This window comes from Petaurus breviceps, unplaced genomic scaffold, assembly GCF_028583685.1.
Source record: "Petaurus breviceps papuanus isolate PSGF00001 unplaced genomic scaffold, PetGlider_PUasm1.0 140, whole genome shotgun sequence".
In the NCBI taxonomy this organism is placed as follows: Eukaryota; Metazoa; Chordata; class Mammalia; order Diprotodontia; family Petauridae; genus Petaurus; species Petaurus breviceps.
The window spans coordinates 653409-681010 of record NW_027185698.1 but is presented as its reverse complement, the minus strand read 5'-3'; the positions used below and the strand labels follow the sequence as shown (position 1 = coordinate 681010).

Below are 27602 nucleotides of genomic sequence, written 5' to 3'. Positions count from 1 at the left end.
ATCACGTATTTGTATCTACGTGCAACAACTGCGTCTTGCATTATAACTATGCGCCACGGATCGGTATAGAGCAACCAATCCCCGATGGCCTCCCATATCGCGATCTCTCTAGCACCAGTATCTGCTTTTTCTCTTCTCTCCGCCCCGCGATGACGCATTTCTCTTGAGACGACCGGAACTTTGGCCTTCCCTGGATAGTGGTTTGAGAATACTTCCTGGGCTTCGTCACTTCCCTCTTGTGGTTTGAGAATACTTCCCTCTTCGTCGCTTCCTGGTGGAGCCCAGGGGGCCGGCCAGCCGGGCCTGTGAGCCTCCTTTACCGGGATGGCTCTCCGCTGTGGCGGGGTCTCCGGCATCCTTGGGTCCCGGGTGAGTGAAGGACCCCGGAGGCTGCCAGGGCGGGCGGGTGCGATCGGAAGCTGACCCTGCCGGGTCTTTCCTCCTCCTCCCCATCCCACTGCTGACCCTGACCCTCCAGTGTTGAGCTGTCCACCCGACCTAGCACCAAAGACACGTCCTTGACTTCAAGCTGGGGGCTTGTAAGGAGCAAAGAGAACAGATTTATAACGGATGAAAACAAAGCAAACATCATCATAGTAATAACTCACTTGTGTAGCACTTTATGTTTTTCAGAGAGCATTTCTATTCGTTTTCTCATTCTACATTTATCTAGTCTAATGAACAGGTGCTAGATACACTCTACCATTCGGGTTGGAGGGGTCGGGAAGGAATACAACTTGTTCATTGATAAGTAAAAAAAGTATATATACAAAGTTAATACAAAGCAATTAAGGAAATACGTTGACGACAGCCAGTGTAAGAATTAGGAAAGGCCTTTTATTGATCGCAGCAACCCAGTGAATTAGGGCAGGTTTTTTTTAAAATAAATTATTATAATATTACAAACTGACATTTATAGAGACCTTTAGGAAGCACATTATCTTGTTTGAAAGCACAAATCTGATCTCATTACTCCCCTGTTCAAGAAACTCTGGTGTTTTCCTATGGTCTCTAGGATAAAATACAAACTTGGCATTTAAAGCTTTTAGTAATCTGGATCTTGCCTACCTTATGAGGTTAATTAACACATTTCACACATTCTACATTCCCTCCAAATTGACCTATATGTCTTTATATGTAACATTCCATCTCCTGTGTCCCTATTATCCCTTATGTGTGGAATTACCATCCTTATCTTGACTTCAGTAGTTCTTAATCTTTTTTGTTTCCTGGACTCCTTTGGCCGTTTGGTGAAGCCTATGGAGTCCTCAGAATAATAACTTTAAAATACATAAAATAAAATTCAAAGGAAACATATTAAAATAGTTATCAGAATATTTTTTAAAAGCCAAGTTTATGGGCCACAGGTTAACAGCCCCTCCTGTGCCTCTTAGTATCCCTACCTTCCTTTAAAGCTCAATAGCTACTTTCTACAGCCTTTCCTGATCCACTTAGTTTATGTTGACTTATCTGTGTACATTTTGCTTTTCTCAAAAAGAATGTAAATTCTTTGAGAGCATGGACTGCTTCATTTTTGTCTTTATTCCTTAGTACCAAGCACAGTGTCTGGCAAGTAGGAGGCATTTAAGAAATGATACTTGAATGAATAGGATGAGTAAGGATTCAAATCCTTAAAACAGTCTTGTGAGATGATTGCAATAGGTAGAAGTATCCCCATTTTGCAGAATAAGAAACTGATGGTGAAAGGAATGAAATGACTTGCCCAAGGTCATACAACTAGTGTCCCAGGTGGGATTATTCGTAAATATTGACTATGCTCAAAGCATAATCCCCTGGCAAACACTAAGAATGTGTTGGTATATAAGAATGATGTTCTTATGTAGGTAGTAGCTTGTCCAACTATCTGGTGTTAGTATCAGGTTTCAGATTTTACAAAATGCAGTCTTGCTATTAAACATAAGTGAAGAAAAATACCTTATTTAGGTGGATAGTATTAATAACTTTCAAAACAATTTCAAGCATATCAAAGAATCTAAAAAAGTATCAATCTAAAAGAAGAGATTCTTTTTCAGAAATAGATTGAACAAGGTGGTCAGTGAGGTCTTCCCAATTCTGAAATTTTGTGTTTTTGTAGTAATTTATTGATTTATATAATGAAGACTAGCTTCAGCAATATAAAAACTCACCAATTTAGACAAATGAGACAGAACAAGAAAAATTCTGATTGTGGAATTTTTTTTAGATGGAAGTTTTGTTATTTCCAAATACATACATTTGAATTTCAATGAGGCCAAAATGTTCCTAAGTAGCTGGAACTTGCGAACTTGCTTTAATAAATATATGTATATTCAACAACAAAACATGTAGCATACTTTAAATAGTGTTGGAATCCAACTGAAAATTAACCAATTTTTATTCTGTTTTAGTTAGTATTTATGGGCAGTGTGTGCTTCTATGGCTTAGGTTGTAAATATACCAGAGAATAGAGATAACTTTTTTGTTTTCCTAAACAGTTTCTATTCTGGTCCTTGGGTAGTATATATAATCTGTTGCTGGGATCGTTTACCATTAGATAAATTCAGTGAGTTGCTTTGCGTGATAATAACACAATTAACCCTTCCTAGGTTCTTGGAAACTATTTGTGTAGCCAGTATAAAACATTAAGTTCTTTGCCAGACAAAAAGAAAGAATTTCTACAGAATGGACCAGGCCTTGAGGATTTTATATCTGGTGACTTTACAGACAAGAACACCTGGGCTGAATATAAAGGAAATTTGAAACGTCAGAAAGGAGAGAGGTAATTGTAATTTCAAGCAGTTTTAATGTCCTTTACATTCCATAATACTTTGTCTCTCTTTATAGTTTTGAGTGTTGAATGTTTTATTTTATTTAAAATAAGTTTTATTAGATGTAGACAGGGATCTTCCCTTTTTATTACAAACTCATTAAACAGCCTAAATCACTCAGAAGCAGTAATAGTGACAAATTATTTAACAATGAGTTCTAGATTAGTTTTGAGCAGATATGATTCTCATTATCTAGTTTTTCTCCTTTATTAGAAGTTAGTCAACACTATGTGTAGAAGGGGTGATCGGGATTATCTAGGGTAAAGGAAATTTTTTCTTACCTTGGAAATACAAAACAGTAAAATGATTTAAAAGCAGTGGTATCTATTAAGAGTTATATTTCCTAATAGTTTTATTTGCCTTTACTTAGGCTTCGTTTGCCACCATGGCTAAAAACAGAGATTCCTATTGGAAAAAATTACAATAAGCTGAAAAATACTTTGCGGAATTTAAATCTCCATACGGTAAGTATATAATATCATTGTTAGCTTTCATTAAAAAAGTATTTTTCTTAGCAGTACTCTCATATTCCAGCACATTGATGGGTCTTTGATTTCACTGATACACGTGCTTCCTCCAGTAATGCAGACCCCTCCCTGCCCATTCTGTGCCACTCTTTATCTAGGTCCTCCTATACATTTTTCTCCATGGAGTTCATCCAGCACGCTCTCCCTTCTTGACTCCACCGCCAGGGTTCTATCTACTTTGCCAAGCTGCTTTTCCTAGGTTTTAGGAATTATAATTTTTCTTACTGTGTAGAATGGAAATAAATTTAAAATCTTTTTCCTTCAAAACTGAGTCCCAAAGGATCTATCCTTCAATGGATCTGTGATTTCATCGATGTGGATATTCTTCCTATTCTATCCCATCTACAGATTCAGTTTGCACAATTCTTATCCTGTGTAGTTCTTGTCATATTTTACCATAAATCCTGCATAGAGTTATCTACTCAATATTAAGAATATATTTAAAGTTATAATTGCTTCACATTTGGTGGAATAAAATGGAACTTGAGCCTGAAGTGATTATTCTGCTTCTGGAAAAATGGTTATTGGTATGATTATTACTGTCACATTGAAATTTGTAGTTGTTTGATGAATAATTTCATGTAATTGTTTACTGTCAGTTATGTTCTGATTGTAGGTATGTGAAGAAGCACGGTGCCCCAACATTGGGGAGTGCTGGGGAGGGGGAGAATATGCTACTGCTACAGCCACTATCATGGTGAGCCTCGTCTTGTTCTCTTGAAGTCTTTTGTCTAAGAAGGAAAACATATTTTGTGACCTCTACAGAACCATACCAACTAAAATGATGTGGCCATTATTTAGGTTTTTAATTTTATTTTGGTGAATTTAAGGAAAATTTTTGATAATATTATCTGTAATCTAGCCCAGGGTGAGCTCTCTTCATTGTAAAATTTATATAGCATTTACTGTTTATCCTTATCATTTTACAGTTATACTATTTCGTGACTTATATTGTTGTCTTGGATTACTAAGTTTTTTATTGTTTAGTTTTGGGCATGTTTATTTTTAATTTTCCCCAAATAGACTTTAAAGTTCATAAGGCTAGGGACTATGTCTTAAATGTTTTTGTCCAACTGTACCTAATACAAAGAGAAGCGCTCAGTAAATATTTGTGGGTTTGGTACTGAGTTAACTTGATAATTTAAATTATAACATTTTCCTTCCAGTTGATGGGGGACACTTGTACAAGAGGTTGCAGATTTTGTTCAGTTAAGACAGCAAGAAAACCACCTCCATTGGATTCTAATGAACCCTACAATACAGCAAAAGCAATTGCAGAGTGGGGACTTGATTATGTTGTGCTAACATCAGTGGATCGAGATGGTTAGTCATAACAATAGCCACATTTTTTGCAAAGTTATGCAATTATGAAGTGCTTCCTCGTTGTATTGAATTATTACTTAAGTCTTGTAATCATTTACTTTTTAGTATTTTTATGTCTGCTTTCCCCAATTGTATTATAATCCCTCTAAGCCTAAGAGCTATGTCTTCTAGCACCATTTATGGAACTCTTCATTCTACAATTTTTTTTTAATCTAAAAAGCCATTGACATCACTCTTTATTCTAATCTCCCAGTCTCTGGAAGAGAGGTAGTCCTTCTTTCCAAGGCCATTTTCTTTACATCTGTGTGTGATCACATTCCCCCATCAGCAACTTGTATTCTCAATCATCCCTTCCATTTTTATGTGTGTGTGTGTGTATGTGTGCATCTCGCTTTCATTTTCTCTTACTCTATCCCTCCCCCCAAGAAAAAGAAAATCACCTAGGGCTGTATTTTTTATGGGTTTCCATAGACAAAGAATTCACTACCAAGTTCATTGCCTTGGCATTATCCTCAAGTCCTTGAACTTCCTTGCCCCACACGTCCAATCCTTTGTTAAGTCATAATGCTTCTACTTTCACACCATCTTTCAGATTTCTGTACTCACACAGCTACTCCCTTAGTTCAGACCTAAATCATCTCTCACCTGGGTTATTGCAGTAGCCTCCTAATTGGCCTCCTCTGCCTCGAGTCTCTATTCTAGTCCATCCGACATATGACTTCCAAAGTCATTTTCCTTACACACAGATCTTAACCTTGTGATTCTCCTACTCAGTGCACTCTGGTAGCTTCCTGTTCCCTTTAGGATATAATAGAAACTCCTCTTTTAAAAAGAGCCCTGCACCTCTCTTTGCAGCGTCACTAGGCATCATTTCCCTTCCTGTACTCCCCCATGCCTGGAATGGACCCTTCCTTGTCTGTTGATCCTTTCTTCCTTTCACAGGCAGCTTAGGCATTATTTTCTGCATCAAACCTTTACTGATTCTCTCAATCACTAGTGACCTTACCAAATCATGTTGAACTACTTTTTATTTATTTATATTATTTAACTTTATGCTGTATGTATATTTTACTCCTTATCTCCCTCATAAACTCCTTCCAAATAGAGATTGTTTCCTTTTGTTCTTGTATCCCCTGTGCCTAGGCACATAGTAGTTTCTTAATAAATACTTGTCCATTGATTTATTGACCCTGAGCACTTAAATATCCTTGTGCCTCAATTTCCTTATCTGTAAAATAAGAGTTGGATTCATTGGTCTCTTTCAACTCTTAAGTGTACAAGCCTAGGCTCTTATGTCCTTTATGTTCTTTTATCAGTTATTTCATCTACCTTGTGAGTTAGGTCTATGGATATTTACTGTTAGTTTGTTTGTTTTGCTTTTTTCCGAGGGGGGAAGGCACGGCATTTGGGGTTAAGTGACTTGCCCAAGGTCACACAGCTAGTAAGTGTTAAGTTGTCTGAGGCCGGATTTGAATTCAGATCCTCCTGACTCTGGGGCCGTTGCTCTATTCACTGTGCCACCTAGCCACCCCTGGTCTGTGGATATTTTTTGAAAAATTTTCTCCATTTTATAGATAAAAAAACTGGAGCTTAGAGAAGTTGATTGACTTATCCAAGATCATATAGCAACAACCTTTTTTTAACCCAAATCTTTCTAAAAACCAAACTGAACGTGTGTGTGTGTGTGTGTGTGTGTGTGTGTGTGTGAATGGTTTGTGAATAGTCTCTTCCATAATGACCTTCCCTGGGTGCTATGACATGATGCATTATCTTGAACAATGGATTCTTTTGTTCCTAGATCTACCTGATGGGGGAGCAGAACACTTTGCAAAGACAGTTTCACATTTAAAGGAAAGGTGAGTTTTCCTCTTTGGCTTTGTGATTTTAGGACTGGTGGAAAATTCAGAATCTAAAAATTTGCTGGCAAAAAATGCATGTGGTTGAGATTCCATCAAACAACTGAAACAAGTGAGCATACTAATATTTTGAGTAAATTGTTCTCTGGGTGTTTAGTGGTTATCAATGTAAGGTTAATAGCTGCATTTTTCAAAATATACTAAATCCCCCATGACTGTTATCCATATAACTTATTAACTTCATTTCACTCATAGTTTGTATTCCTGAAGTAGAGTCATGTTAGTGTCTTATAACATAGCATCTAAGCTTCTTTTTTGGAATGGCATCAAGGGATATTTTGTGGGAGGCATTATAGTCGGTATCCAGGATGTTGAAAGGGTAGCGATGTATCCAGAACCCCTTAATCTCATGTTATCTATATTTTTTTTCCTTTTTTCTATTAAAAAAAAAGGTTTATTCATGCTTTTAGGGAATTTGAATATTGCTGTCACTTCTTAATACCATTCTCCATCCCCAATAGAACCTTCCCTTCTATTAAAGAACCACAGTTAAACAAAGCAAACTGGAACATTGATAATGTGTGCCTCGCTCTTTACCTGTAGTCTACTGAGAGAAAGAGAAAATAGTTTCATCCTTACTGTTCTGCAGTCAAGACTGGTTGTTGCATTGTCCTGAATCACATTGTCTTTTAGTGTTATTTTCCTTGGTGCCCTTGTGGTCATTGTGCATATTCTTTTCTTAGTTCTTTTTACTTATCTCTATATCATTTCAAACACCTCTTCCTTGGTTTCTTTGAATTCCTCATATTAATCAAGTCTTATGGCAAATTAGCAGTCTATTACGGTCATTTGCCACAGTGTGTTAAATAATTTCCCAGTTGAAAAATGCACACTCACAAACGTTATGAATCATTTTAATGAACTTTCATCATTTTGTGATATCTGAGTCTCTCCCCTACCCAATGAAGAACTGGGGGCTAAGAGGATTAAGTATACCGAGGGAGTAGAAAGGGGACCTTATGCACTACAGTGATATGTAGAAGGAATCCGACAAGCAATAATGTTTGGACAGAAAGGCCTGATGTATATTTAGAAACAAAATGGATGGACTGAGGGGGACACAGAGGAGGCGATCCATATTTATATTTCTTCTAACATTTATGATCAGATCAGTCTCAGAATATCTTTTGTTGTTGTTGTTCAGTTGTTTTTCAGTCGTGTCTGACTCTGCATGACCCTGTTTGGTGTTTTCTTGGCAAACATTCTGGAGTGGTTTACCATTGCCTTCTCCGTCTCATTTTACAGATGAGGAAACTGAGGCAAGCAGGGTTAAGTGACTTGCCCAGGGTCACACAGCTAGTAAGTGTTTGAGGCTGGATTTGAATTTTGGAAGACTCATCTTCTTGACTCCAGGTCTGGTGTTCTATCCACTGTGTCACCTGTCTTCCCCAGAGTATCTTAAGATCTGTGTCTAATTAGATTGAGTGTGGTTAGGATTATTTAGGAAAAGGAAATGGAGAACCAGTAGATTTCAAAATTCAGTTTTCTGATGATTGATTATATTTTACTCCTATCTTTGTTGTAGCAAGTTGTACTATGGCACAGAATAATATGAGAATTGGGTGAGACTTCAGAGGCCATAGGTCACCTAGTACAGCCCTTAACCTATCTGACCAGGAATGACCTCTGCAGCATCCTCTACAAGTGGTCATCCACCATCTGCTGGATGATCTCCAATGTACTTAAAGTGATTTGGCACAAGTCACTTAATTCTACTTTCAATTTAGTTTCATAATAAAGGTAGTACTGCCTAGCAACTCATTACTAAAAATTAATCTGATGGGAATAGAAATGTTATGATTCAAATTGATTCTTCATGTTAGAAAATGAGACATTGTTTCAAGAATAAGATGGCAATATATTGGAATTAATTTTGATAGTGGTAAGGTAACAGTGAAAGAAAAGAGAATTTCAGAAAAGAAGGATCTGAAAAAGTGATGAAAACATTATAATAATCGGGGTTTAATTAAAAATTTTTTCATTCAAAAATTCTTCATCTCCCACTTCTCTTTCCCCACCCCAAACTGTATTGTGAAAAAGAAAAAACCTGATATAAGCAAGTACAGTTAAGCAAAACAAATTCCCACATTGTTCATTTCCCAAAAATGTCTCAATCTGCACTCTGAATCTGTCACAGTATGAATAATATGTTTCATCTTGAGTCCTCTGAATTGTGTTGGTCATGGCATTATTAAGAATTTCTAAGTTTTTCAAAGATGTTTGTCTCTATTACAAACTATATAAATTCTCTTTGCCCTGCTTACTTCACTCAGCATTAGCTGCTATGTCTTCCTAGCTTTCCCTGATCTTCATCATTTCTTACACCATCATATTCCATCACATTTATATAATACGTTATATGTTAAAAGTTATGACTTTTTTGGCCACTCCTCGATAAATAGTTCCCCACCTCCCCATATCTAGTTCTTTGCAACCACAAAAAGAGCTGCTGTACTTTTTATACATTCTGAATTCAGTTTGTTTTCTTTAGGATTAACCTCTCCTTTAATCTACCCTACCTCTCATTCCCTTTCCCTTGTCCCTTTCCCTCCTACTTTCTCTGTGGAGTAAAATGTATTTCTGTACCAGAGGGAAAGGGGGAGAGAGTATTTGTGTGTGTGTGTGTGTGTGTGTGTGTGTGTGTGTGTGTGTGTGTGTTATGTATTCACATACACTTTCCTCTTTTAATGAATCAATCAAGAAGTACAGACTGTGTGTAAGGAACTGTAGTCAGCACTGAGAAGAGCAAGGTTCCGGTTCTAACATTTCCCTTCTCCATGTTTGTAAAGATCTCTGCTTTTGTACCCTGATTATATAAAATAATTTTCCCCATCCTTTCTCTTACTTTACCCTTCCTCTTTCCCCAGTGTATTGCTTTTGCCTTCCCTTTCTATTCATATTTCAAGATCATCAAAACATAACAGAACCACTCCTGGGCCTTTCTTTCTAATCAGACTCCTTCTTTGGCAACTGAAGGGACAACTACATGTCTCAGTGGATAGAGCACCAGGCCTGCAGTCAGGAAAACTTGAGTTCAAATCTGGACTCAGATATTTATTAGCTGTGTGACCCTGGGCAAGTCCTTTGACTCAGTGTGCCTACGTTTCCTTATCCATAAAATGAGCTAGAGAAGGAAATAGCAAAACTCTCCAATATCCTTGCCAAGAAAATCCCAAATGAGGTCACAGAGAGTCAGACACGATTAAAACAGCTGAAAAACAACAGGAGTGGTCCCTGAAGATGACCGGGTTCTGAGGGGACGTATGTGTCATCTCCCTACATTGGAATGTAAGCAGTTTATTCTGGTTTAGTCTCTTTATCATTCCATTTTTGCGGTTCTATATCTCTCCTAACTCCTGTGTTTGAATATAAGAGTTTCTACACAGATCTGGTCTTTTCTTAGGAATGCCTAGAAGGTCCATGTTTCCCCCTTTAGGATTATACTCAGTTTTGCCTGGTGAGTTATTATTATTTTTTATAGATGAAAGATACTTTTTCTTTGTTTTCTTTATTTTTCTTCAGTTTTTTTGGTCTGTGTTTTTTTTTTCACTGAATGACTTACATGGAAATGTTTTTTTCATGACTACATATATATGTACTATGTCAAATTGTCTTCTCAATGTGGGGGAGGGGAGTGAGAGGAGAGAGGGAGAAAATTTGGTACTCAAAATTTGAAAAAAAGTTAAAATTGTTTTTACATGTAATTGGGAAAATAAAATATTAAATAGATTTTTTTTTTTTGTGGGGGAAGGATGCCTTTATTAGCATAGCGACCTGCCAGCTCCAGCACCCACATCCTCCCCCCACTGGCGGGAGGGGGGTTCAGAACTTTTGGAACTGCTTCTTGGTGCTGGCCGCCTTGGTGACCTTCAGCATGTTGAACCTCACGGTCTTGCTGAGGGGCCTGCACTCACCCACTGTCACAATGTCTCCAATCTGGACATCTCAGAAGCAGGGCGACAGGTGCACAGACATGTTCTTGTGGTGCTTCTCGAAGCAGTTGTATTTGCGGATGTAATGCAGCTAGTCGCAGTGGATGCTGATGGTCGTCTGCATCTTCATCTTGGTCACCACACCAGACAGCCTCTGATGGAGATGTTGCACGTGAAGGGGCACTTCTTGTCGATGGCCTCCTTGGGGATCTTAAAGCCCAGCCCAATGTTCTTGTAGTAGCGAGGCAGCTTCTCCTTGGCCGTGTCCCCCAGCAGCACCCGCTTCTTGTTCTGGAAGATGGTCGGCTGCTTCTGGTAGGCACGCTCCGTCTGGATGTCTGCCATGTCGCTGCTTCGCTTGCCTCTGACTTCTCTTGGACAAACGGATGGAAAGAGGCCGGAAAGTCTCCGCCAGGGTCTCCTCCATTATTTGGAGCATGTACAGATGTTCTGTAGCTGGTTCTGGTCGGCTGATCACATGATGAAGAGTCAGCTTATATACTGGTAGCCAGAACTAGGGTGCATTCACAAAGCATTAGTCAGCCAGGACCTGGCTCCTGCTTTTCTCCAACTCCCTCCTACCTTCAGATGAAAGGGAGACAGTGCTATAAAGATAGCTGCTATAAAGTGCTATAAAGTGCTATAAAGATAGTCCCTTCCCATCCAAAGTTAACATGTGGGCCTCTTTGTTTTTATTCTTTCCTCTCTGGAAGGAGATTGGAGCTTTGCAAGGTCAGCAGACCAAACCAAAAGAATCCAGGAGGTGAAGTCCCATCTAACATTGTAAAACATTCCAACCTTGTAGCCTCTTCCTCCCCAGCCATCATCTGTTCTGATTTGGAACTTTTTCGTCCTTCAGGGCTCTTGATCCATAATCAACCTGAGTGACAGCAAAGCCACTTTAATAAAAAAGGCAGACATGTCCAAGGAGAAGCAGTAAGGCTTTGTGGAGGGTGCTACTCATGCCATGGAGTAGTTCACCTCAAACTGGAGGAAGTGGATCCAAGAAAGACCGAATGAGGAGCAAGTCAGAGTCAGGAGGCAGATGCGATCTTTCCCTCTGTGAGACCTGGGGCCCTGGAAGGTCATCAGGGGCTAGCCCCCATAGGAATCAGGGTGAGCAGATGCCTACCTCCCCAGGCCGAGAGCTCTTCTTATTTGGGGATCTTTGCAGTGCCACAAAACACTGCAGATCTCGTTAGGGCCTCCAATTTATGTTGAGCATAAAAGGAGCGAGACAGAAGATCCCCAAGATTAAAATTGGAAGTGGATTTTATAGCCGCAGGACTGTCAGGGTCACATACCCAAATCAGACAGCCCGGGTGAGTTATTATTGTAAGCCTATATAAATTGCCTTTTGGAATGGCATGTTCCAAGATTTCTGCTCCTTTAAGTTGTGATTGCTAAATCATATGTGATTCTGACTAACTCCTCAGTACTTAAATTCTTTCTTTCTGGCTGCTTGCAGTATTTTTTCTTTGACATGGAAGCCCCTGATTTTAGGTGTCATGCTTTTGGGAGTTTTCATTCTGGGGTTTCTTCCAGGAGGGTACCAGTGAAAATTTTTGATTTCTACTTTGCCTTCTCATTCTAAGAGATCTGGAAGTTTTCTTTGTGATAAAAAAGATATATTTATAGGCTCCTTTTTTTAGTCATGGCTCTCAGATAATTCAGTGATTTATAAATTCTTTCTCCTTAGTCTGGTTTCTAGGTCAGTTGTTTCTGCGATGAGCTATCTTTTTTATTTCAGTCTTCTGACTTTCTTTTAGCAAAGCTGTCTGATAGAATCATTAGTTTTCCTTTGTTCCATTCTCATTTTCAGAGTTTGTTGCTTGAGTAAGGTTTTGTACCTCTTTTTTCAGGCTGTTCATTCCCTTTCCAATTTTTTGTTATCATGTTTTTTCAATTTTTTCTCTAGCACTCTCATTTATTAAAAAAAAAAAACATTAGGGGCAGCCGAGTGGCACAGTGAGTAAGAGTACCAGCCCCGGAGTCGGGAGACCTGTGATCGATTCTGGCCTCAGATACTTAACACCCACACAAAATAACTGGCTGTGTAACCTTGAGCAAGTTACTTAACCCCAGTTACTTAGGGGCAGCCAGGTGGCACAGTGAGTAATAGCGCCAGCCCCAGAGTCGGGAGACCTGTGATCAATTCTGGCCTCAGATACTCGGCACCCACACAAAAATAACTCTGTGTAACCTTGAGCAAGTTACTTAACCCCAATTGCTTAAAAAAAAAAAATTTAGGACTTTTTTCTTTTACTGTTGCTTCATCTTTTCCAGAAAGTCATTATCTTCTTCTGAGTTTGTATCTTGAGGATCCTTGCCCCTAATAGTTTTTTATGGTAAAATTCTGTGTGTGTGTGTCTGTGTGTGTGTGTGTGTGTGTGTGTGTGTGTGTGTGTGTGTGTGTGTCCTTCCAGTTTCCTTCTTTACTTCAGACTTTATGTTAGGGTAGAACTCTGCACACTTCTGGAGGGAATAACTGAGCTGAGCTTATATCCTTTAGGGCAAGGATTGACAAATTACAGCCTGCAGGCCAAATTCAGCCTGCTGCCTGTTTTTGTGGCCCAAAGCTAAAATATTTTTTACATTTTAAAATGTCCAGTCTAGTTGTTCATTCATCCTTGTTTTCTTTACTGCCATTTCTACTTTCTCAACCAGCACATCAGGGACTATAATAGTAGAATCCAGATGTTGTGGTGCCATTGTTGTTGATAGGAAAAAGAGTTTGTTAGGGAAATCTTTACTTAACTTTTCTCTTTTCCATCTAGCTTTTGTTTTGTTTTGTTTTTGGTCATCCTTTCATTTTCTTCCTTAAAGGCCCAGTTGGATATTTTATCAAACTTTCTGCATTGATTTTGATTTTTGTGTGATGTGATGTTACTCATGATTCTCCATCATCCCCTTCACTAATGGTTTTACAAATGGATTTATATGTTTAAACTGATTTTTCCCTTGGATGCCTCAGCTTGTTAAGGAAATCAGATGTTTGCTGGTTAAAGTGGTTTCTAGTCTTCTTTAGTCCTTTTGATATGGCAATTAAATTATAGTGATCAGAATTCTTTGGAAAATAATCATTTTCAGTGATGACTTCTTTTCTTTTATCTCCTTCCCATTTTGTAGCATTAACAACTTGCTTCAGTAAGGTCATTTGATGAAAGTATTCTGTGTTTCTTTAGCATCTGTTGTTTTGTATTTTGGGGTGGGGGAATGGATTCTAGTGCCTAGCACAATTCATTGTATAATAATAAAGTTAGAATGCAGTAATACTTATTTTTGGACTTGAATTTCTAGAGGTCTAGTATGGCCCTGGATCCTTGATCCAAAGGGGTTGTACTTCTCTCTGTTTATAGGAAGAGCTCCTCATATCTGGATTATTATAATGATTCTTCCAAGAAACCAGGTTCAATTTAGAGGATCAAATAAGGAGAAAATTTACCAGACTGGAAAGTTTACTAAGTAGTACTTGGAAAATAGCAGAATTTGAACTCAAATGGCTTTCACTTCAAGTTCAGTTCCCTTTCAACTGCACTACACTTCCACCTTCTTTTTCCAGAGACTTGGCAGACAGTATTGTGGAGCCTCAGATATAGTAGGATTTAGTAACTATTGAGCCCTCTTTCTCCAGTCATCTCTAAAGAATGAATATTTGTAGTGTTCACTGTAGCTCCTCTCCCAGGGAAAAGGCCTAGGAGCTTTATAGCAGTAATTACTAAGTATCAGATAGTCAGCTGTAACTTTAAAAGTTTATAATCATTGTATATTACTGGTCCTGAACCAGTAGGTATAACTAGAGTACAAGTGGGAAGATTAGAGTCTAGTTTGCAGTTCATTTGAGGAAAGTTGGCAATTCAGTAACCCAGAAAATAGCTTTTACTGCAGTTCTAAGAAATGTAGGAAATTTCGTTTGATGAATTAAAACAAAAATTAAAATTAGTTACCAGATAGTACTTGATTAAACACTGATTAAGATGGAATATTCCATATACTCTTTCCTGAATGCATGCTATTTGACCATGTAAACTTTATTTTAAAAACATAAGCTGAAGATCTAAAGATAATCAAAAAATCCATTGAACAAGTTATAGAAATCTTGGAAGTGAGCAACAATATTATTAACAACTCACTATTCATCATTTTTATTTTCCCTATTTATTTTCTCCTAGGAATTCAAATATATTAGTGGAATGCTTGACCCCAGATTTCCGAGGAGACCTTAAATCTGTCGAGAAAGTTGCACTCTCAGGATTAGATGTGTATGCCCATAATGTGGAAACTGTTCCAGAATTACAGAGGTGATTACACACACACAAACATACAGACACAGATTCACAGACAAACAGACACACACACACACACACACACACCCCTCTGTGATTTTTATTGCCCATCCCTTTTGTCTGTCACTTACCATCTTACAGTTGCCTGAGGCATTAAGAGGTGAGGTGACATGCCCAGAGTCAGCCAGTCTCAGAGGAAGTACTCAAAGTTGGGCATTCTGACTTTGGAGGCCCAGGTCATGTCATGCTGCTCCTTTGTAAGATCATGGTGGTATTTTCAAAGTAATTTTTTTAAGCAGCATAATTTCATACAACTGACAACTTCAGTCAGTCATAATTTCTTAAGATAGCAGGTTAAGGAACAAGGGAGCTCTCACTTTAATGATGCAGAAGATCCTTTTAGGAGTTTTCCTTTCAAATACACTTGGGCTTTGTCTTAGAAAAAGCAACAGCCCCCTTTTTTCCCTTCTTATTCAATATTACAAACAATTGCTGGAACTTTAAGATAATTTAGACCTGCATTGGGTGTTAAAAAAAAATTCTTTTAACCTTGAGTCAGGATTAATTTTGAAACACTTTCATTTCCTTGAATTCTGGGAAAGCATTTTGCAGTGATTTTCTGCAGTTGTTCACGTTATTACCCAGTGCAATAAAATTTGAAAGGAGCACTCATTGTAAGCAGTTATCAGCATTTTAACTAAACCACAAACATATGGAGGAATTAATTTAATTCAGAAGAGAAATCTTTTCAGAAGTAATTAGTCTTTCTCCAGCAATTGTTGTGGTTTTAAAGTCACTAAGTTTTTATTTCTCTGTTTCTTGCTAATTGGTTTCATATCATATATCAAGCAAATTTAGCATGAAAATGATTAGAAAGTTTTCTGATTTATATTAGCAACTTTCTGATATATATCCCTTTTAGAAGTTTTTTTTTTGGGGGGGAGGGGGTTGGTTTGTTTATTTGTTTCAATTTTATTGCCCTTTAAGCCTGGCATACAGCCCAGTACAGCTTTCCCTTGTTTTAGATCCATCCCATCACCAGTTGATGCCAGTTTACTAGTTCTGCTTAAGTAACATTATTCTTTTCACTGAAAATTCCAGAATCATCTTTTTTTTTCCTTGAATAGCCTGGAACATTTTTTTTTTACCAGCAGAGGGCACCTGGTTCTTTATAAAGAGAATCAGCATAAAAGTTTCTCAGACCTTAGAATGATAAATTCAACTTAATTTTTTTTTTCTTAACAAGTTTTGAAAGTCTTCCTTACCTTCTCCAAATTCCCATACACAAACACTCTGACCACCTCTTTTTATTTATCCTTTGTAGCTTCTAATTGCTGGTTTTTTAGTACCAAAATGGGTATAATGGGAGAATCTCCTTTGGACATATCTTTGCCCAGTCTTTCCATTTTTACTACAAGCCGAACACCTGAGGAGGACCCTAGGATGCCAGCAACATTTTGTTTTCTTCTTATTTGTCAGTAAAATATTTGTGGAGAAGTACTGCCACCAAATTACATGACATACAGAGTATACAGCTTTCTAGTCTTTTCAAGTCTTAACCTTCTTTTAATTTGATTCATTGGTAATACTGATCTTTTTAAAGGAAAGTACGTGATCCCCGAGCCAATTTTAGCCAATCTCTGCAAGTACTGAAACACGCGAAGAAGGTTCAGCCTGATGTTGTTTCTAAAACATCCATAATGTTGGGCTTAGGAGAAACTGATGAGCAAGTATATTCAACAATGAAAGGTAAATTAGCAGAAAACAACGGAACTTCTCTTCTGTAATACGGTAATCGGGAGGAGTCCACATTGAAGGTCGCACCATATTCATATGCTGCCTCCCATGTTTCTGTAGTTTAAATATAACTGTCATAGACAGAAAGTGGTCGCAATCAACAGCAAAAAGAAAAAATCCACTGCATCACTACTTTGAAAGTTGGTTATCAAACCCTAAATATGAGTCTTTTGTTTTACTTTTCTCCTTACCTTTGAATGAAGTTAGAACATAACATTATCCCTCACTTAGGATATAATCATATAGCATCCCAAAGCATTGGGCTTTGTTGAATTCTAGTCCTAAAAGTCCATTTCCTGTGTTAATTTTTGGGTTTATAGTTTGAAAAACTGTAATTGTATTTGTTTCTCCCATATATTCTTTTTTTTTTTTAAAGCAATCGGGGTTAAGTAACTTGCTCAAGGTTACACGGCCAGTTATTTCTGGGTGTGGTGCTGAATATCTAAGCCCGGATTTGATCCAGGGCATCCTGACACTGGAGCCGGTGCTCTTACTCTCTGAGCCACCTGGCCACCCCTAAGCAATTGGGGTTAAGCAACTGGCTCAAGGTTACACAGCCAGGTGTTCCTGGGTGGGTGCCAAGTGTCGGAGCCCGAGATTCGATCTCCAGGTCATCCTGACACTGGAGCCGGTGCTCTTACTCACTGTGCTACCTGGCCACCCTCTCCCATATATTCTTATCCTACTTGAAAACATTTGTCTGGTCACTTATTTTGAAACTTAATTAGATAACTAGCTAGTCTTAACCCTTTATAGTAGAATCTCTTCAAAACAGTTAGTTATTCAGATATATATCGATAGCTCAAACCATGTCCCCCAAAATATGTTCTACATAGAGTAAAACCTGTTATAACATGATGAGTCAATTAGATGCAGCTTAGATCTGATCATTATCATCAGAGTTATAGGTCAGTTTAAAGTTATCACCAATACTGCCCTGGAGAATTCCATAAGAAGCACTAGATCTAAATTTACATTGTCATAACATCTGGTAAGGCAATTTGTGTTTCTTTCTATAGCACTACGTGAGGCAGATGTGGACTGTTTGACTTTAGGACAATATATGCAACCAACAAAGCGTCACCTTAAGGTACAGTATCTCTTTACGTTTTCTGGAAGATTCATGGTAATTTAAATTGGATCTTCAGTTTGAAATCTAGACAGTAAAAATGCTGCAAAAAATACATTATGTGTATTTAGTCATTTTCATTGTATTCTACATAGAAATGGCCTGTCGACACATGCCAAAGTTTATAATATTAGAATAAGCACATGCAAAGGGAATGGGAAAAAGCCCACTTGTAGAATCCTAGATCTAGAGCTGAACCTTAAAGATGATGAAGTCTAACCTCTTCATTTTACAAATGAACAAACTGACACCCAGAGAGATTAAATGTGTTTGAAGCAAGAGTTGGATCCAGGTGTTCCTGGATCCAATGTCTAAGGATTATATGACAGGAAGCAGAGAAATGAGGAACAAAGGACAGGACTTTCCAGGTGCTACTTTTGACCTAGACTTGGTGGATTCTTTTTTTTTTTTAATCTTTTAAGAAATTTTCTTTTTCTGTTGTTTGAACTCCATACCATCAATAAAAATGGACATTTCCTTATACAAAGATGAACAGAAAGAATTGTATATATGACATCGTGATTCTCTATTAGAGACAGATTTTTAAGTACATGTTAATTTATCACAGAAGTTCCTACATTACCCTTCTTGTCTTTGTTGCCTTCTACTTTTTTTTCTTTTTGGAGAGGGAAGGCAGGGCAATTGGGGTTAAGTGACTTGCCCAAAGTCACACGGATAGTTTTGTGTTAAGTGTCTGAGGTTGGATTTGAACTCAGTTCCTCCTGACTCTAGGGCCAGTGCTCTATTCACTGCACCATCTAGCTACCCCTATTCTTTTCTTGGTGTTTTTTTTTTTTGTCTAATCTCCACTCCTTTTCATAATGTAACCCTTCCACCCCACCCTCCACTAGAAAAAATCCATCTTTCCCACCAAACCAAAAAGCACCAAAGCTGAACCAATCACATATTGGTCATGTCTGAAAGTGCTTGGCTCTGTACTTCTAGACCTCTCTGTTAAGGGGTAGAAAGCTTGATCCAGCATCAGTCCTCTGGCATTGGGATTAATGACTGCATTAGTCATTGTTCTTTTTCTTTGACAGTGTTGTGGTCATTTGTAAATTGTTCTCCTGATTCTGCTTATTTCACTCTATATCAGTTCATACCAGCCTTGGCACGTTTCTCTTAATCTATGCATCTTAAATTTTTTTTTTATTTTTTTGTTTGTTTTTTTTGGAGGGCAATTGGGGTTAAGTGACTTGCCCAAAGTCACATGGCTAATAAGTGTGTCAAGTGTCTGAGGCTGAATTTGAACTCAGGTCCTCCTGAATCCAGGGCCAGTGCTCTATTCACTGTGCCACCTAGCTGACCCATCTTAAATTTTTTTATGGCTCAGGAGTGGCCAGGTGGCTCAGCGAGTAAGAGCACCGGGTCCAATGTTGGGACGACCTGGAGATCGAATCCTGGGCTCAAACACTCAGCACCACACCCAGAAAATAACTGGCCGTGTAACCTTGAGCAAGTTACTTTACCCCGATTGCTTAAATTAAAAAAAAAAAATTTTATGGCTCAAGAACATTTCATCATATTCATATACCATAATTTGTTTAACTTTTCCCCAATTGATGAGCATCCTCTTAATTTTCTAGTTTCTTACAACGATAAAAAATGTTACGTAAATGTTTTTTATGCATATGGGACCTTTCCCTCATTCTTTGATCTCTTTGGGGGGGGGTATACCTTGTACTGGTATCACTGGATAAAAGGGCATATACAGTTTGCATGATTTCAAATTGCCTTCCAGAATACGTTGCATAATGCACTAGCCTTAGTGTTTCTGTCCTCCAGCAATTGTCTTTTCTTTTTGTCATCTTTTCAATCCCGTGGGTATGGTAGAAACTCAGGGTTGCTTCCATTTCTATTTCTCATATAAATGATCTGGATCCTTTTTTCATGTGGTTGTTGATAGCTTGCCCTTATTTTAGGAACCAACTGCCTCTTCATATTTTTTGACCATGTATCTTTCAGGGAGTACCTCTTCTTAAATGATTATATCAGTTCTTTGTATCTCTTGGATAAGAGCTTCATAAGATAAATTTGCTCCAGAGATTCTTTTTTTTCCAGTTGTTTCCCTTCTACTTGCATTGATTTTTTTTTTTTGAGTAAAAGCTTTTCATTTGATGTGATCAAAATTGTCCATTTTACCTCTTGTAGATTTTACTATTCCTTATTTAGGCAAGAACGCTTCTCCTTTTCATAGTTGTGAAAGCTATTTCCAGTCCATGACTCTTAATTTGTGATGACATTTTATACCATCTAATTTGGAGCTTATTTTAGTATACAGTGTGAGATACTGATCTAAATCTAATTTTTACCTGACAGCTTTCTGGTTTTCCAGGCAGTTTTCATTAAGTAGCTTCTCTTTACCCTCTTTAGATTTCAAACACTGTGCTTCTCTCTGACTTCACTTGCTTCTAGGTCTTATCTACCTAATCTGTCCACTGGCCAGTTTTTCTGCATTTTTAAATAGTCTTAGTTTTTTTTTTTGTTTTTTGGAGGGGATAAGGTAGGGCAATTGGGGTTAAGTGACTTGACCAAGGTCACACTACTAGTTTTATGTTAAGTGTCTGAAGCTGGATTTGAACACAGGTCTTCCTGACTCTAGGAGCAGTGGTACTCTATTCACAGCGCCACCTAGCCACCCCACAGAATGTTCTTTTAAGAGGGGCCCCAGCCATGCCTTTTTTGCCTCCAGATGAATTTTTTTTTCTAGTTTTTTTTTAAATAACTCTTTGGCAGTTAGCTTTAGCTCTGAACCTATAAGTATTGCCATTTTTATTATATTGACAGTGCCCAACTAGTTCTTGATTTTGCCTATTATTAGATAAAACAGTGTAACAGATAAATAAGATTTAAAGCTATGATTACCTTTTCTCCTGCGCTATTTTTTTGGAATTTCAAATATTAGAGCAAAATCAGCTTTTGTATCTCCTTCCCTGTTTTTGTTCTCCTCTGTATTCTCCTTTTCCTGCTTTAGCTCTTATAAGGTACATGTCAACCATGAAATCACTAGAAGGCAGAGATAGACAGCAAGCTAAATAAAGAGGGAAAAGCGGAAATTTAGAAAGCAGTATAACATAGAGAAAGCAGTGGATGAAAAGACAAGAAACTAAGGTTCTCAACTCTGCACTTAAATTCTTTTAGCCTCAAGTCCTCATCTTTGAAATTTGGAGAGGTCAGATTGACTGATCCACAAGGTCCCAGCCAGCTCAGAAATTCAATTCTCTAGGTCATAAAGTCACTTTATGAATAATCAAGAGTAGGTTTTCATTCTGATAAAAAAGGAGAATTCAAGGGCATTATTTTCCTATGTTATATGATTTTGAGGAACTACTAGAAATTGATCTTAAATATTTCCTTAAATCTAGGTAGAAGAGTATATTACTCCTGAAAAGTTCAAGTACTGGGAAAAAATAGGAAATGAACTTGGATTTTATTATACTGCCAGTGGACCATTAGTACGCTCCTCCTATAAAGCAGGTAAGGACTGTAGGACATTTTTTTAAGTTATAACTAATATAAAATCCCAAACTAAAGTTCTGCAACAAATTGCAATTATAGTTATTTTTATTTTTAAAATGTTTGCTTTGTAGAGTATTATATGAGGGTTTTTTTTATTAACAGATGCTACATTTAAGGGAATTATTTCTTAAATATAGTTTGCTTTTAAACCAAGAACTTTTTCTTCTCTCTAGTGTTTTGTTTCTTTTATAGCCCAGGTAAAATGATATTTTTGGAAACAAGCGGTTTGTTTTCATAGTTCAAATTTCTATAGAATGATGTTCAATAATATGTTTTCCTGAGGCACATTTATCTTTTTGACAAGAACTAATTTGAAAATGGTGCCAGCATGTCTCAATCCCTGCGATCAGTTCATTTCCAGTTATTAAAAATGCCTTTCTGATAGCATTATTATATAAACAACTTTCTAGTTTCTTTTTTCCAGAGGCAAAAAACTTTAAAACTTGTCTCTCTGAAATTCAGTTCTTATTTTGGGCAGTAGCTAGAATCTGAAAGAAAACATTTTCTAAGGAGAATAACGCCATTTAAAAATGGGGTCAGTTAAAACATTTTTTTTTGGAGGGCAATTGGGGTTGACTTGCCCAAAGTCATAGCTAGTAAGTGTGTTAAGTGTCTGAGACCTGATTTGAACTCAGGTCCTCCTGACTCCAGGGTCGGTGCTCTATTCACTGCGCCACCTAGCCACCCCTAAAACATTCTTTATACAGATTTAACCCCTCCTTGTTTGTAGTGATCCTTGTTATGGCAGAGGGTCTTGTGTAACTCAGTGAAATTATGATCTTTGCTATGCAGGATTACCCGAGATAGGCAGGTCATTATGGTGAGTTCTGACAAAAAGGTGATCCATTGGAAAAAGAAATGGCAAACTACTCCATTGTCTTTGCCAAGAAAACCATATGAACAATATTAAAATACCAAAAGATAGGACATTGGAGGATGAACTCTTTATGTCAGAAAGGGTTGTCATGCTGTGGTCTATGGAGTCACAAAGAATAGGACAAAACTGAACAACAACAAATACAGATTTAACATAAAGAAGGTTTACGTTACATTTGATGTCAGGGGAATTTAAAATCCTGTTTGGTTTTGTTTCGGGAGAAGCTGTTTAAAACAATTTTAGACATATGTCTAAAGAAAACATTTTAAAAATATATTTAAATTCTAAATATGAGCATTTTCTAACTTGATTAAAAATTCTGTTTCCACATAGTAATGCTGAAATATATTACTATTATTCAGTATTTCTGGTAGGACATTATATGAGTTGTAATGAACTAAGAGTAGATGTAAGTTATGAAAACATAGGCTCTCTTTAGTAGAAATGCTAAGATTATGGGACTTCAGAAACTAATTACATTGTACCTCATGCAGTGATACTGAGACAGTTAAAAATCATATGTAATTTTTAATATATAAGGGCCATAATTAAGAAGCAAGAAGCATCTCTTAAATTTTTTAAACTTCACAGAAAAACTACTTGACAAGAATTTTTCTAACATCTAAATACTAAATATTACTAATATATTTCTGTATTAATGTATAGAATTAGAATTTTCAGTCAAGTAGAAAAAGTTATTATTTTGCATCAGTCCACAAAACCTTTTAGTGCCATTTAATTTCTCTGCTAAAGTTTAAATTATTCTAGACCTTGGGTGGTTTTTTTAAAAATTTGTTTAGTTTTTAAATTTTTCTCCAGTTACATGTAAAAACAATTTTTAACATTTCATTTTTAAAACTTTAAGTTCCAAATTCTCTCTCTTCCTCCCTCCCTACCCCCTCTCCTTTATAAGGCAAACATTTCAATAAAGGTTATATACATGTATAGTCATGCAAAACAATTCCATATTAGTCATGTTGTAAAAGAAAACATAGACCAAAAAACCTCCAAAACAAACCCTCGAGAAAAATAGGGTAAAAGTGTATGTTCAGACTTCAGTACAAATATATGCATCACTTCTTTCTCTGGGGATGGATAGCCTTTTCCATCATAAGTCCTGCAGAGTTGTCTTAGTTCATGGTATTGCCAAGAATAGCTAAGTCGTTCACAGCTGATCATCTTACAGTATTGCTGTTACTTTGTACACACTACATTTCACTTCGCATCAGCTCATGTAGCTCCACATTTTTCTGAGAGCATCCTGCTCATCATTTCTTTTAGTACAATAGTGTTCCATCATAATCATATACCACAGTTTGTCCAGCCATTCCCCAGTTGATGGGTATCCCCTCAATTTGAATTCTTTGCCACCAGAAAAGAACTGTTGTAAATACTTTTGTACATATAGATCCTTTTCCTTTTTGGTTTTGTTTTGTTTTGTTTTTTTGCTTTTTGGAGGGGGTAAGGTAGGGCAACTGGGGATAAGTGACTTGCCCAAGGTCACATGGCTAGTTTTTGTGTTAAGTGTCTGAGGCCGAATTTGAACTCAGGTCCTCCTGACTCCAGGGCCGGTGCTCTATTCACTGCGCCGCCTAGCCACCCACTATTTTTGGGTTTTTTATCTGTTTTGGGCTACGGACCTTGGTTGATGACAACTTGATAGATGTTCAGCCCTCTTCTGCCAGGCTGAGTGGTGTTAAAGAATTCCAAAACTATTTTCCCCATCCTTGGGCTTGTGATGAGCCTTATTGATTACAGGTCTTAGAATTCACCTCATTTCTGAGCCTGAATAAGGTAATGGGGGAGAAAGGAAGAGGATGGAATTCAAGGGACTTGAGGTCAAATGACTTCAGTCATCTATCTTTGTAAACTTAGGAGGCAAAATTATCTGCTGACAAGGAAAGTGGTGAACACGGAATTGAAGGCTGTGGTGGGGCAAGAGAACATAAATTTGTACTGTACTTAACATCAAAAGTAGGTAGTGCTCAACCACATGGAAATGCATTACACAGAGTTAATAATTGGACAAGAATAGGAGAATATTAAAGAGATAAGCAAAACAATAGTGGAGGATAGGGCATTACTAAAATGACATATTAGGGTAAAGGCCAGGTAGGCAAGAAAGTAAGGCCAGGACATGGTGGATAAAAGGGGAGAAATAGAGTCCAACTATTACAATAGAAGTAAAGAACAAATATTAGACTCATAAAGGAGTAGGAGGCATTAAAAAGTTTTTGACCAGATAAAAAGTATTTCAGAGTTTCAGATATTAGAGCAGTTTTAGTAGTGGTGTGGCCTTAAGTATGAATGCCAAAAAGTAAAGCTGGAAATTGAGAGAGTGAAGAAGGGTTGTTAGAAGGATTGATAGAATGGCTACTGAAGTCTTCAAGAATGAAGGAAGTGGTAGAGAGAAAAACTGAGCCAGGTGCCACATTCATGGAGAAAGGTAGAAGAGGGTCCAGATAGGTAACAGACCATAGCAACATGATTGGGAGGGTATGGTGTAGTTATGTTGTAAACTTGGAAAAAATAGAGGTTGTATCATTAAGAGCACTTAAGAAACATTTGTTGATTAAAAGAATATATAGATTACATCACCTTGCCCTATGAGACCAAGGAAAATGGAAACAAAGGCTAACCTACAAATGTGTAATTTTTAAGGGAAGGCATTTTTCAGGAGAGGGAAAACATGTGAAAGAAAAAGCTCCAAGATAAAGGGGAATTATGCTAGAACATAAGTCAAATAAAAGTAAAAGTTCAAATGGTGAGATCATTATGAAGCAAATTTTATCTTCTTTGGAATTGATTGAGCTAAATAATCTTAACCAGATGTGTCTACTCAGCCACAAAAATGTCTGTTTTATAAAACATCATACCCTAGTTAATGTAATGGATTTTGTTTTCAGAAATGAATTTTGCGGACAGTAACAAATACACTGTCAGACAGCTTATATAAGGCAAATTAAATACATAACTGCAGACTTACAGAATAGGGATATCTTTTATTATTTATACTATTAGGTTGTTAGAAAGAATAATAGATTAAAAGGGGGTAAACTAAGAAAAGGATTGAGAGCTGGTAAAAATTATAAGTATAAAAAGACAGCTAACGAATGATAAAAGGTGAGGAAGCTAGCAGTTCTCTTAAGTTAGAAAAATAATGACTTTGGGATTTGAAAGAAGATGCAAATTCCAGTGTTGGAAATTTTTCAAGACAGAAAATTAAGCAACTGGGAACCATTGCAATTGGATAATGAAATTCTAGACAGTTGAAATTTTTTTTTTCAAATGGCATTGGAATATTAATATAAATTGTTATTTTCCTTCAATAGGTGAATTTTTCCTGAAAAATCTAGTGGCAAAAAGGAAGACAAGAACCATATGAATCTGTAAATTGATAAGACATCTTAAAGTTTCTGACATTATTAATTCCACACTATTAGGCATCCTTAACACCAGAAATGCTTAGATCTGATGCAAATATGCCCGACTTTATTTAACATTCTTCAAGTAGTGAGGTGTTAGTTTTCTTAGTGAATTATTTGGACATTAAGTTTTTCTTCATGTTCCCCTTGAACTTTAATTTACTGAAATAAAAGCATAAAACGTCTTGGTAACAATTTGATGTTAACAGCATCATTAAAAATATATTAGGAGCTTCTAAAGGACCTTTCATCCAACTGCTGAATATACATCATCACATCTTAATTGTGAAAACAGGCTTGAAAGCAGTATTCAGCATTAGTCATGACTATGACCAGTTGACTTGCCCTTGTATAGTTGTCCCTCAGCACTGAAATAATTGGAAAAGGTTTGTTTCTTCAAGTTTTGAATGGTGATTTTATATGAGTATTATACTGTGAAAGAGATAATTTTACATTGTTATTTAAATTGTGGGGAGAGTAAAAGGACTCTGATGAGTAAGTAAATCAGCAAAAAAAATTTTTTCTTAGGAAATTTATTTTTTTCCTTTTTAAATAGTATTTCATTTTTTTTCAATTACATGTAAAGATAATTTTTAATGGTCTTTTTTTTTTAATTTTGAGTTCCAAATTTTCTCCATCCTTTCCTCTCCCCCTAAAAAAAACAGTAAGCAATTTGATATAAGTTGTATATATGTAATCATGTAAAACATACTACTGTTATGAAAGAACAAATAGACCACAAGAAAAAAAAATAAAGTGAAAATAGTATGCTTTGATCTGCATCCAGACTCCATTAGTCCTGTCTCAATCCAGAAATATTTAGATTGTAACAATGTCAAATATGTATATATAACTAATTTATTTGGAATATATTCAGTTGGGTGTTCAATTAAAGTATTTAATCATTGGAAAAGTGAAAGTTTTTTTATTTTAAAAAACAGAACCAAATAGTAAGAAGTGAGGAAAAAATGTAGATGGCTGTAACATTGTTTTGCATTTCCTATAGACAATTTTCTTACAACTTATGTGTAGCCAATGCATAAGACACCTAAAATCTTATCTCACTTTGGATTTGACAGTTTGGGAGTTAAGTGCTTAAGGGAAGGAAAAGAAGGTAAAAAAGAACAGGGGTGGATTACTATTTGCTACTGTGCATTTCACTTCACCAGAGTGTTAGGAGTAAATCCTTGGTGAGAGTTAACTAAGAGGATTAGTGCAGGTGGAACACAACTGTGAAAGTGGGCCCACCATGGTTTGAAAATGTTCCCAGTGATTTCTCAGGCATAACAAATCAAAGTATTAATCATTTAGGTGGGAAAAGCAGAAAATTGAGGAGGTCTCTAATGATAATAATATATCTGTAAGCCTAGTTTATCTAGAAACTTTTGAAATATTTAATTTTGTTTTTATGAGACTGTCTCCAAATTCTCCTATCTGTGTGCTATCTGTTGTAAGTCTTCGTTATTCATTCCCAGGGGGTTTGACACAAGTAACAGTGCACAGAAGCCTTCCCCTTAGACTTAGAGTACCTATGGTAAGCTTGTACCACTTCCCTCAAGTAAGGAACCACATGAATAAGAGTTTTCTACCATAGCTCTGTTATGTTCTTGGTAATTGTTTGCTTTCTGGCCATTTGAAATAAGAAACAATTCATTCATTGGACTTCCATTTTACCCACTTGCAGCAACTGGGAGATCACAAAAACTACATTATACATATATAGACTTTGTAATAGTTAACAGCATCACTACTTACAAGAAAAAGATGAAAAGGGAAAACACTTTTATGTCCAGCAATTAGGAATTGGTTGAACAAATTATAGTTACACTGAGGGATTGAAGGGCTTGGAATATGAATTTGGCTTAGAGAGGGAATGACATACACACTAAAATGGAGGTCAAAGGAGCTGAGATTAAAACCAAGAATCACCTACCCAGCAAAACCGAGTATCATGTTTCAGGGGATAATATGGTCAATCAGTGGAATAGAGGACTTTCAAGCACTCTTGATGAAAAACCAGAGTTGAACAGAAAATTTGACATTCAGATACAAAAAACAAGAGAA

General features: G+C 36.9%; 1 protein-coding gene and 1 pseudogene across 2 annotated transcripts; one reads left to right on the top strand and one right to left on the bottom strand.

Annotated features, from left to right (window-relative positions):
* The first annotated feature begins 167 nt into the window (after positions 1 to 167).
* Positions 168 to 26320, top strand: LIAS (lipoic acid synthetase). 2 transcript variants are annotated; one of them, XM_069068293.1, is made up of 11 exons: positions 172 to 369; positions 2586 to 2758; positions 3178 to 3271; positions 3951 to 4031; positions 4501 to 4657; positions 6456 to 6513; positions 14678 to 14806; positions 16395 to 16540; positions 17608 to 17678; positions 21083 to 21194; positions 25446 to 26320. In XM_069068293.1, the coding sequence occupies exons 1-11, from the start codon at positions 325 to 327 to the stop codon at positions 25496 to 25498; spliced, it is 1119 nt and encodes a 372-aa protein (XP_068924394.1). In that variant the 5' UTR covers positions 172 to 324; the 3' UTR covers positions 25499 to 26320. The 2 variants fall into 2 exon arrangements, with proteins under 2 accessions (XP_068924403.1, XP_068924394.1); XM_069068302.1 differs by lacking the exons at positions 3178 to 3271; positions 4501 to 4657; positions 6456 to 6513 and having other exon boundaries at positions 168 to 369.
* LOC138146436 (small ribosomal subunit protein uS17-like) lies at positions 9475 to 12762 on the bottom strand (annotated as a pseudogene).
* Positions 26321 to 27602: the final 1282 nt, after the last annotated feature.